This window comes from Rhinoraja longicauda, chromosome 5, assembly GCF_053455715.1.
Source record: "Rhinoraja longicauda isolate Sanriku21f chromosome 5, sRhiLon1.1, whole genome shotgun sequence".
Lineage (NCBI taxonomy): Eukaryota > Metazoa > Chordata > Chondrichthyes > Rajiformes > Arhynchobatidae > Rhinoraja > Rhinoraja longicauda.
Genome location: NC_135957.1, coordinates 60,733,981 through 60,746,770, shown reverse-complemented (window position 1 = coordinate 60,746,770; position 12,790 = coordinate 60,733,981). Strand labels below are relative to the sequence as shown.

General features: G+C 42.6%; 1 protein-coding gene across 3 annotated transcripts in view; it reads left to right on the top strand.

Moving 5' to 3' along the window:
• Positions 1–17: 17 nt before the first annotated feature.
• Positions 18–12,790, top strand: part of scara3 (scavenger receptor class A, member 3) — a 41,238-nt gene continuing 28,465 nt past the window's right edge. For all 3 annotated transcript variants that reach the window (XM_078399636.1, XM_078399635.1, XM_078399633.1), the window contains exons 1-2: positions 18–730; positions 910–1,009. In XM_078399636.1, the coding sequence (XP_078255762.1) occupies positions 1,003–1,009 (7 nt within the window). In that variant the 5' untranslated portion in view covers positions 18–730; positions 910–1,002. The remainder of the gene's footprint in view (positions 731–909; positions 1,010–12,790) is intronic.

Below are 12,790 nucleotides of genomic sequence, written 5' to 3'. Positions count from 1 at the left end.
CTCCCCCAGCAGTGGGCGGCAACAGACAAGCTGCAGGCGCTCGGCGGCACCCTGAGCCAGCGGGCAGTCCAGGGGGCTGCTTGCACTTGTACTTGTACTTGTACACACTTGCACTTGCACCATCTCACTCCCCTCTCACGCCTTCCCCTCCACCTCACCTGAAATCACTGAACACCAGGGATCATCACCTCACTGAAAGCACAACATTTGACACTGATCATTTTCGCTGGTGTTCAGAACCATCATCCCATTACATTGAGATAACTAATTTTCTTTTGCCAGGTCGGGTTAATAGTATAGGTTTATTGCATTCACACGTGTTGGCTGTGATGCTGTGTTTTTGTTGTCACATTTCTGAAATTTCAGTTGAAAATGAGCGATTGGCTAACTTTATCCTACTTTAAAAGCACACTTGTCAGAATAATATTATCATGTTTCATTCCCAGCCCAAAGATCTTTGTTAACGATTAGCTTGGTCCAATTGTGGTCCCCCGGGTAGCTCGCAAACGCTGTGGCTGGTGCAAGCGCCTCTGAAAGTGTTCATGTAAAATAAGGCGAGGTCAAAACATGCAAAACATGTCGCTTGGACAAAAACACATTCAGTTTGTTTTTTTCTCGGTGAGGAAGTTTATTCAGGCTCCAGAACAAGAAGGATTAGTTGAAGTTTTTGGTTGCAGTCTGCGTTTTCCAGACATGCTTTCATGAAGGAAAATTCGATGAAAACAAGTAGGTATGTAATCATGACATTTTTTTGCCCAAATAACACAAGAAGGTTTTAATTTCTTTAAATATAGTCAGTGATACACATTTGAATATGTGAACACAGACTGTAAGTACAGTAATTTTCTTAACAATTAATTGTTTTCAGCTATGAACACCACGTTATCCTGAACCTTTACTGTATTACAGGAAGTTCTTGTCTGGTTAACGTTTCCAAGAAAGTCGTTTCTTTACTGTGAGATGCAGCAGACGCTCTCCGGATATAAAAAATAACAAGAGAACATGAAAGGTTGGTGCTTAATTTTGTTAGCATGTTTATTCACACAGTTTAAAAAAATAATTTTATAGATTTGCATTTCTGAAAGGTTAACGTGGTGAACTAGATTGTATATATGCAAGTCTATATATGTGTATTCATGCTCGTTCCAATAGTACATAGAGCGTAAAGGTTTTGAACTGAATAACTGAGGGTTTCTGATTTTGAAACTATTCTTAAATCAAGCTGTGCAGTTACCTTATCATTGGATCTCATTTCATAAATTGTAACAGAACCTAAATACGATGAAACATCCTTTGTTAGGCAATAGTTTGTTGTGTAATTTCAGTTTGTATTTGTTCAAACTTTGTATACAAGTAATTATGAATAACATTGGAGAAGGGAACATTCCCTTCAAGGAATGTATTGGTCAATTAATATGTAACTGTAGCACTCCTTTCAGCAGTCATCCAGAAGGATAATGGAATGAAAGTTTTTTTATTACTATGGGGCTAGAAAATGAGAGGAAATGTTGCTTTGCTGAAGAAAAACCTGGTTAGACCGCAACTAGAGTACCATATACCTCAGAAGGGATATGTTGACATCAGCTGCAATAGAGGGTGGATTCTCCACAATGTACTAGAACTCCAGGAGTTAGATTGCATGCATGAGATGGTTTTTGCATGAGATGGTTTTTGCTTTCGCTGGAGGCAAGAGGTCAAGGTGTGATCCGATGGAGGATTTTGAAAAGGATGAATAAGATACATTGAGAGGTATGCTTTTATAGATGGGAAATCTAGAAAGGAGAGTTATAATAACATTAAAAAATTACAACTGGGCCTTTTAGGAAAAAGTTAGAAAAAGCACTACTTGCAGTGTGTGGTAAGCATAGGGTGAACGCTAACTCAGTTAATAAACTTGACTTTGTTCGATCAGGCCAAGAGATGAGCGAGCCAAGAGATGACGAGCAAGGAAAATAAGAAAACGTTAGGTTGGCAATATTGCCAGTAAACAGGCTGCACAAGGTGTTCCCTAAATTACAAGCTGCTAATTTGATACATTGAGGTTAAGTTTGGAGATAATGGCTATAATGACCTACAGTTCTTTGAAATGCAGCTAGGTTAAGGGTGGGTTGGGTGGAGAGCAATCAGTGTTTACTTGAATTAGATTCCTACAATTATAACCATAGGTGAGGATGAGATCAAGTTTGCTTGGGATGATCACCCTAATCGGAAGGCTTTGTCCAGGTTCATAGATGTACTGGAATAATGGATAACAAAAGGCCAGCAGTGCCCGTTGATTAATTGAGAGAATCTTTGTTACTCTGTCAGGAAATACTCAGCAGGAGAGCACGTGAAATTAGCAAAGTAAGGCTCTGCAGTTCACCATTCCTCATCCCTGCAGGTGTGAGTCCTAGGAGCTCGTTTAAAAAAAAAAATGTCTCCATGTTTTCACGTGAGCTACTTTAGAAAAATACTGAAATAGAAAATAGGGAAAGCCATTTTAGAGTTAAGAGGATTCCATCTAACAATTGACTTTACACCATAACTAAAACATCTGGATTCAGGTAGCATTTTCCTGGGGTTGTAAATCCAATCCAGATTTTGGTTTAAAGTGATTTGCATTTTGTTTTTGATTGATTTTGTGTGCAGTCTGAGTCATTGGACTATATCTTGATTGAACTATATGCATGATATTTAACTAAACTCTGCATTTTTTTGAAGGTTTATTATTGTCACGTGTACCAAGATACAGTTTTTAAAAAAAACATTGCTTTGCATGCTATCTAATCAGATCTGATAATTTTATACATAAATACAATCATATCAAACTCAAGTACAATAGGTAGAGCAAAGGGGAAGATACAGAGTGCAGAATTATAGTTCTCAACATTGTAGTGCATCAATTTCATAGACAAAGTCTAATGTCCACAATGGGGTAAGGGTGAATCGGACAGTACTCTAGCTTATGAAAGGATTGTTCAGAAGCCTGATAATAGAGGGAAAACAGCTGTTCCCAAGTCTGGTGGTGTGTGCTTTCAAGCTACTCTATCTTCTGTTGAATGGGATCAGGGAGAAGAAAAAATGACCAGGGTAGGACATGAGGTTGATTATGTGGGCTGCTTTTTCAAGGCAATATGAAGTGTAGATGGGAAGTCTGAGCTGTATGACGGACTGGGCTACATTCTCTGAAATTCCTTGCAGTCTTGGGCAGAGCTGTTCTGAAACCAAGCTTTGAGGCAACCCAATAGTATGTTTTCTATTGTGCGTCTGTAGAAGTATGTAAGAGTCACTGGAGACATGCTGAATTTCCTTAGCCTCCTCTGGAAGAAGAGCCATTGGTGTGCCTTCTTGGTTGTTGCATCAATGCAGTTGTTCAATGACAGATCATTGATAATATTAATGCCAAGGAACTTGAAGCTCTCAGTTATTTCCACTTACTGCTGATTGGGGCATGTACTCCACCATGCTTCCTGAAAATAACTAGCTGCTTCATCTTGCTGACATTGAGGGAGAAGTTATTGTCACTAAATTCTCGATCTCATTCCTGTACTCCGTCTCATCATTATCTATGATTCGGCCCACCACAGTGGTGTCTTCTGCAAAGTTGTAGATGGAGTTAGAGTCAAATACAGTCATGAGCGAATAGGGAGTATAGTAAGGACTGAGAACACATCCTTTCAGGGCACCTGCAATGCTGTGAATTTTAGGATGAGCCTTTGCAATGAATAATGGAAAATTAGAGAAATGTAAGAATTAATTTTCCTGGTTTGTACTCGTGGCAGATAGCCTGTGACTTGTTGTTGGTGTTGGTGATGGATGGAGTTTGACTCTGTCAACTAAAAAATAACACCTTTAACTTTTCAATCCTTATGCTAACTATATTCACACTGTAATTTTTATAGAATTGAATAAGTAAGTTTTACCAACGTTGAGCCCACTGAGTCCACGCTGACCATCGATCAGTCGTTCATGCTTGTTGTATGATAAGCCACTTTCTCATCCATTCCCTACACACTAGGGGCAATTTACAGAGGCCAATTAACTTACAAACCCGGACTTTGTTGGGATGTGGAGCAGCCGGTAGAAACACTTACGGTCTCACTCTGGGGAGAAGGTGCAAACTCCACACAGACAGCATCTGAGGTCAGGATCAAGCCCAGGTCTGCTATATCTGCCTCCCCCTGTGCCACTGTACCACCATCACAGTAATCATAATATTCAAGTGGACCATACACTTTGTAGCCCACATGGACATGAGATGAATTTGGTGTCCGGTACCACGAACTCCAGCTGAATACTTTTCCTCCCTAGGTCCACTCTCTCAAAAACAACATCTCTGGGTGATAGGACATGGGTCTGTGATGTTTCCTTGCCTGCGGCAGTACCTGATTTTAATTATTTCAAATGCAAGCAGATGTATGAGAGAGATATAGACCACATGGAAAGGGATGAAGAATCCTTGGTTTCATGCTCTCGAAATGAGTGTGAGAATTTTATAATATCACACCCATATGAATGATATTGCTTTTATGGCCTCTCTTGGCATAGAATGGTTATCAACAAAATTGTACTGTGGGAAACACAACATTCAAATTGAACACATTAATATTTCATAAACAACGATGTGATAATGACCAGGTGGTTAGCTTTATATGGATTTGACAAGTTAAAGTCTTCTCCATTCTGAAAGCCAATTTCATTGTTTCCAGTGATGCACTGTAGAATCTTGCAATCCTGTGTGTATACAGTTGGGCTGAGTAATTATCCCCAATTTAGACAACTATTTGAATTTCTGAAGATATGCCCAAAATGCTGGTGTAACTCCGCGTGACAGGCAGCATCTCTGGAAAGAAGGAATGGGTGACGTTTCAGGTTGAGACCCTTCTTCAGAGAATAGTGCGTTCGGCAGAACGCACCATGGGAACTACACTCGTCCCCCTGCAGGACCTATACATCAGGAGGTGCAGATCCAGAGCAAGCAAGATCATGAGGGACCCCTGCCACCCCAGTAACGGACTGTTCCAGATGCTACGGTCAGGCAAACGCCTCCGCTGTCACGCTGTGAAAACGGAGAGGATGAGACGGAGCTTCTTCCCACAGGCCATCAGGACTGTCAACTTTGATAACCCCAGAGACTAAATTTTTGTCGACACTTTTTGTGCTATGTTTAGTAACTTATTAACTTTATTTATATGCTGTAACTGTAATTATTTTTGTGCACAACCCGCAGGCATTGCCACTTTCATTTCACTGCACATCGAGTATGTGTATGTGACAAATAAATTTGACTTGACTTGACTTGATTGACACCACTTGGCATTTTCCGTTTGAGAATAATTTGAGATAAACTGAGATAAACTATGATGCTGGTTGATGAGATAAACTATGATGCTGGTTGAGGGATAACTGCGTGCCAGGATTCTGGGTAGATGATCTACACGTTTCTTCTATGGAGCTATGGAAATATTTACATCAATCACAGAGGGCAGACAGGACCTTGGTTTAATGTCGCAATCAAAGCATAGCACTTGCAACAGTCCACAACTTTCTTGGTTTTGCAAGGAAGTATCAGCCAAGTCTCATGTGAGGGGCACAAAACGTAAAATCTTTTTTAATGGAAAAAGTAGAACCACTGAGCCAAAGCTGGTATATATAAACATAAAACCAAGAGAATTGTGAAGACTCTGTGATTTATTTCTAGACCTTGCTCTGGTTGAGGCTTGTTAATAGCGGAATTTTATAATGTCGTGATGTTCTGAAACGTTTCGTATTAGAAATATGCTCATCTGATAGGAAGATTTTCTGAGAGATAAAATGCAGCATTGCTATATTTGAACAGATATACATGTGCTTCATGAGTGTCATTGTGTAATAGCACCAAAGGCTGTAAGTAAATGCCAGGTAAATAAGCAAAACAAAATGTTGGCAGCAAAAATCGCATGTGTGCAATAAGGAACTACAGCAACTAAAAATGTATTAATCATATCATATCATATCATATATATACAGCGCGGAAACAGGCCTTTTCGGCCCACCAAGTCCGCGCCGCCCAGCGATCCCCGCACATTAACACTATCCTACACCCACTAGGGACAATTTTTTACATTTACCCAGTCAATTAACCTACATACCTGTACGTCTTTAATGTTTCCCTTTTCAAGGTGGTTAGGAGCAAAAATAAAACATTTGCATAAGGATATTCTGCTGCCTCTGAATGTGAGGCATGGAAATGAATTTGTCTGCTCATTTATTAGACCAGTTAAATTAGATTTTGCAAGTAGCGAACATGATGACTACCAAATGCATCCATTTCTATCAACTTCTCACCCCTCCCTCCACCACCAATAACCACCTGCTGGCCTCAGCAACAAGTGTCATAGCATAGTTTGGGAACAGCTTCATCCAAGACCGCAAGAAATTGCAGAGAATTGTGGACGCAACTGAGACCATCACACAAACCGACCTCTTTTCCATTGACTCAGTCCACACTTCTTTCTGCTGTCTTTCTGACTCGTTAGCATGCAACAAAAGCTTTTCACCGTACCTTAGTGCACGTGACAATAAACTAAACTAAACTTCATGCTACCTCGGCAAAGCCACCAGCATAATTAAGGCGAGTCCCTCCTGGACACTCTTTCTCCCCTCTCCTATCAGACAAGATGTACAGAAGTGTGAAAACACATACCCGCAGATTCAAAGACAGTTTCCTCCCAACTATTATCAGACAACTTAATCATCTTTTCACCAACTAGAGAACAGTTCTGACCTACCATCTTCTGTCTGAAGAAGGGTGTCGATCCGAAATGTCACCCATTCCTTCTCTCCAGAGATGTTCCCTGCCCCGCTGAGTTACTCCAGCATTATGTGTCTATCTACCATCTACCTCGGCGGATACCCTTGAACTATCTTTAATCAGATTCCACTGGACTTTATCTTGCACTAAACATTATTCCCTTTATCCTGTATCTGTACAAGATTGTAATTTTGTATAGTCTTTCCACTGACTGAATAGCAATCAACAAAAAGCTTTTTATTGTACCTTGGTACACGTGACAATAAACTAAACTAAGGCCGAGGGTGTTTTAGTATTTGTGGCTAGTTTACATTTTAGTAAACAAGAACAGATAATGCTGGAAATACTCAATGTATAAGTCTGCAGCTGTGGGAAGAGCAACAGAGTCAATGTTTTGGTCCGGAGACTGTTTTCTAAATAATTTTTACTTAGAAGGTTGGCTTTTTTATAACCTAATAGCTGTGATTTTTTTTCCGACTAAGTAATGCACCGTGTTTTAGTTTTTATTTGTTCTAAATTTTATTCTCACTATAAGAAGGTAAGAAATACCTTACCATCAGACTCCTTGAAGTAGGTTGAATAGTCTCTCAAACAAACTTCACCCTTCACGAAGATTATAGTCGATTGTCTACAAGTCAGTGTTTGCACCTGGTACCCTTATTCTATGAGGGGATCCACAACGGCTGATGAACTAGTTCTGTGTGCAATTTACCCGCCCATAGAAATTATAGAGACTATTTATTGAAGCAAACTGATTCCAACACGTAAGAGTTTAAAAAAGAATGCCGCAAAACAGTTCAAAAAATAGTCTGTGGGAGTTCTTCACATCTGCCGGTGTAATTTTGATGAATGACTGGAAGCTCCTTGGAGAAAGGGCGACGTTGGAAACGACTTTGATCAGTGGACCAAATGATATCTGTTAGGAAATGAGGACTGACTTCTGCATCCATGGTGCTGACCACACCGAGCGATCCCCGAAATGCCTGAACATCTGCTGGTAATTCTTCAGCTAGCAACTTCCGCTGCCCATATTGTAGCATCTCCTGATACAGCAAAGATATATCTTGTTCTTTAATGTAATATCTCCCAGAATTTGAAGGCAGCTTGGTTTCAATTTTGTTGAATTGTTGCTTCAAGATGCCTCAATTTTTTTCCACACATTTTTGCAGAGGTTATTTTCACTCTGCTCCTGTTACCACCAGATTTCTTGATATGCGACCAGGAATGAAAGATCGGATGACTGCAGTAGCTTGGTCAAGTACGTTTTTCTGTGAAGGTTTGCAGCTGTGCTTTTACTGGAACTGTGCGACCCGCCTTCACCATTTTTGAAGGCACTCTCTGCATCATGAGCACTGATTCTCAAACATTGAAAGGGCTACATTGCCAGGTGTTTCCACTGTGCGCTGTTTATTTAACTTTATGTGAATAGGAGCCTCCCCTTTAAAGACAGGCCCTAGCCTCTTAAATGCCAGTGCAGTTTTCCATTCTGCAACCTAAAAGTGTGCTACTGGCCGGTCTGTGCAAGTTAGCCATGTGCCTGTAACCTACTCAAAAATAAGGGCATAGGTTCTATTTCAGCATTGGCTTCTGCTGAGGCAGGTAAGTCTGCAGTTATAATCAACCCACCTTGTCTCTTGCCGTGCAGCAAAACTGGAGTTCACTGGTCAAACTGTTTTAATTTTTATAACTATTAAGAAAATATACTTAGGTGGCCAACCTGCGCTAATTTTAGCTCTGAGCTGTTGCTGTTTTGATCTAATGTGTGGGAAGGAATTGCAGATGCTGGTTTAAACTGAAGATAGACACAAAAAGCTGGAGTACCTTAGTGGGTCGGGTAGCATCTCTGAAGAAAAGGAATAAGTGACGTTTCAGTTCAAGACAGTTTCTGTCCTCAGCAGAGGCCTCACCTTTGTTCCCCTCCGCCCCCACCTCAACAAGATCCGGGTCCGCCACCATGTGGAGCTCTTCTTCCGTCGCCGCCTCCGGGCCTTTGTCTATGGGAAGGAGTCCTCACCACCCAGTGATGACCCCTTCTCCCGTCTCCACTGGAACTCCTTCTCTTGGACTCCCCCAGCTGGCCATCTACCTTCACTGGACCTTTTCATTTCTAACTGCCGGCGGGACATCAACCACCTCAAATTTTCCACTCCCTGACTTACTCTAACTTCCCCTCCTGAACGTACAGCCCCCCACTCACTCTGCAGCAACCCCGACTTAGTTATCAAACCCGCCGTCAAGGGAGGTGCCGTGGTAGTCTGGCGCGTTGACCTCTACCGGACTGAGGCCAGACGACAACTCTCAGACACCTCCTCCTACATATCCTTGGACCATGACCACAGACGAGCACCAGGCCTTAATTTCTAACACCATTACTGATCTCATCACTTCCGGCTCTCTGCCCCCTAAAGCCTCCAACCTTATCGTTCCCCAGCCCCGCACGGCACGATTTTACCTTCTCCCCAAAATCCACAAACAGAACTATCCTGCCAGACCCATTGTTTCTGCCTGTTCATGTCCCACCGAATTAATTTCCACCTACCTCGACTCCATCCTATCCCCCTTTGTCCAATCCCTCCCTACCTATGTCCAAGACACCTCACATGCTCTCCGTCTCCTCAATAACTTCCGTTTTCCAGGCCCCCACTCCCTCATCTTTACTATTGGATGTCCAGTCACTCTACACCTCCATCCCACACCATGGGTCTTGAAGCCCTCCGTTTCTTCCTCGACCGCAGCACCAGCAAATTTCCATCTACCAATACTCTCCTCCGCCTAGCAGAGCTGGTCCTTACCCTCAACAACCTCTCTTTTGATTCCTCCCACTTCCTCCAAATCCAAGGCGTAGCTATGGGCCCTAGCTATCCCTGCCTCTTTGTAAGGGACGTCGAACAATCCCTGTTCCAGGCGTACACTGGCCCTATCCCTGAACTCTACTTCTGCTACATTGGTGACTGCATTGGTGCTGCCTCTTGTACCCATGCAGAACTCATTGACTTCATCAATTTCACCACTAATTTCTATCCTGCTCTTAAATATACTTGGACCATCTCTGACTTCTCGCTACCATTTCTGGATCTCACCATCTCCATCACAGGAGACAGACTAGTGGTTGACATCTACGACAAACCTACTGACTCCCATAGATAACTATCTTGACTACATTTCTTCCCACCCTGTTTCCTGTAAAAACTCTATCCCTACTCCCAATTCCTCCGTCTAAGCTGCATCTGTGCCCAGGATGAGGTGTTCCACACTAGGGCATCGGAGATGTCCTCATTCTTTAGGAAATGGGGGTTCCCCTCTTACTTATAGATGGGGCTCTCACTAGGGTCCCCTCCATATCCCGCAGCTCCGCTCTTGCTCCCCCTCCCCCCATTCGTAACAAGGATAGAGTCCCCCTTGTCCTCACCTTCCACCCATCAGCCGTCGCATTCAACAAATTATCCGCCAACACTTCCGCCACCTCCAAAGGGATCCTACTACCGGCCACATCTTCTCATCTCCCCTCTCTGCGTTCCGCAGAGACTATTCCCTCTGTAACTCCTGGTCCACTCATCCCTTCCTACCCAAACCAACCCCCCCAGGTACTTTCCCCTACAACTGCAGGAGATACAACACCTGTCCCTTTACCTCCCCCCTCGACACCATCTAAGGACCCAAACAGTCTTTCCAGGTGAGGCAGAGGTTCACCTGCACCTCCTCCAACCTCATCTATTGTATCCGCTGTTCCAGATGTCAACTTTTCTACATCGGCGAGACCAAGCGCAGGCTCGGCAATCGTTTCACTCAACACCTCTGCTCAGTCCGCAACCAACCTGATCTCCCGGTGGCGCAGCACTTCAACTCCCCCTCCTATTCCCAATCTGACCTTTCTGTCCTGGGCCTCCTCCATTGTCATAGCGAGGCCCAGTGCAAATTGGAGGAACAGCACCTCAGATTTTGCTTGGGTAGCTTATACCCCAGCGGTATGAACATTGACTTCTCTAACTTCAGATAGTTCCTGCCTTCCCGCTGTATCCCTTCCCCCTTCCCAGTTCTCCCACAAGTCTTTCTGTCTCCTACTACATCCTATCTTTGTCCCGCCCCCTCCCCTGACATCAGTCTGAAGAAGGGTCTCGACCCGAAACGTCACCCATTCCTCCTCTCCAGAGATGCTGCCTGACCCGCTGAGTTACTCCAGCTTTTTGTGTCTACTTTCAGTTCAAGACCCTTCTTAAGACTGAAAAAAGCTTTTTGTGTCTATCTGCTGTGTTGATCTAACTAGTTTCCTCAATATAATCATAGCAAAACCCAAAACCTCCCTCCTCCTGCCCTCTTCAGTTTTACAAGTAGCAAATTTAAATCATTATGTACATAGCTGACTGTGGAAAGCAGAAACATCCCAGTATTGATATTGGTGTTGTACACTTGTAATAACCTCTTTAGCGTGCCTGGGAGTCCACATTGCTTTACCTTCTCAGTTCATTTATATCCTTGCAACATTGGGATTCATAGAGTTACACAGCACAGAAACTGCCCCCATAGTCCAAATTTTCTATGTTGACCAAGACATATTTGTATCCTCATGTATTTATATTCTTGCATTTTGGGAGAAGAGTGGGTGGCAGAGGGCTGACGGTGAATACCAAGAGAATAGGACAGGGGATGAAGGTTTGGTGAAGTTTGGGGGAAGGGAGGGATGCTGGTTGAGAGGGAGCGGGAGGTACAAAGAAGATTGGTCACTGATGGTGGTGAAGGAAGATTGACTGTTTGGATAATGGAGGGTCCAGAGAGAAAGTCTCACCAAGCTAATAATTATTATAGTTCCCTTTCTTTATTCTTACCAAGCCAAAATCATTACACTTATGTACACACTCACATGCATGGCTAACATTGTCGAAGGCATTAAGAAATGCTAAAGTTAAAAATAAAAAAAATTGCACATGCTCTAAATCTCAAATAAAATCATTAAATATTGAACATGCTTAGCAACTAAGACAACATCTGTGAAGAAAAAAAAGGAGAATTTACATTTCAAGCTAATAACTTTTATGAGAATTTATATGAAGAGTGAAGAATCATTGTTAATATGCTGCAATGTTAATATTGTTTTAATCTGGCCAATTGGTTAGATTTGTGCACAATTGCCCTCTTCACAGAAACAGAATTGAATGAACCAAGATGTACCAATGAAGCAAAACATTATAACCATAATCCAAGGGCTGGTGTGGCAGAGGGCTGATGCCTGAGAGAGCTTCTTGGAGATTATAGAGGGAGTTTAGCTGAGACACAATTCAAAGCTGAAGAGGAGTAAGTGTAGATGGCACAAGGCCAGGTATCTTCTGAGTCACATTCCCACATGATTATAGAGCTGCAGTACTTGGGACCGAGGTCAAGCCAGGTCTGGTGCTTACAAAGGATGCTGTCATGGTAACACCAGTGACATCTACAATGTCATGAACCATAATAACTGTAGCGGATTTGTCATGAATTTTTAATTTCTACTATGGACCTTAAGATCAAAATTCCATAACAAAGGTCTTTTGCAAGTATTAACTTGCACAGAGAATGGGTGTGAAGGATTTTATTGCTGCTTCCATACTCCACCTTGGACTGGTACTCATATGGATTTGAATTCTGTAAAATGCCTGTGATCATGCATTGGAACATTGCTTAGAGTCATGGTGTCACACAGCATGGAATAGTAGTCAATAGTCAATAGTCGTTTATTTGTCACATACCTTTCACCCAATTCTCTGCCTCAGAAGGCAGTGGAAGCCAATTCTCTGAATGCATTCAAGAGAGAGCTAGATAGAGCTCTTAAGGATAGCGGAGTCAGGGGGAGAAGGCAGGAACGGGGTACTGATTGGGAATGATCAGCCATGATCACATTGAATGTCGGTCATGGCTCGAAGGGCCGAATGGCCTCCTCCTGCACCTATTGTCTATTGGTCCACCTCGACCAAGATGCAGCATCCAAGCTTGTCCCGTTTCCCCTCACCTGAGCCTTATCCCTCTAAACACTGGAAAATGTTGCCC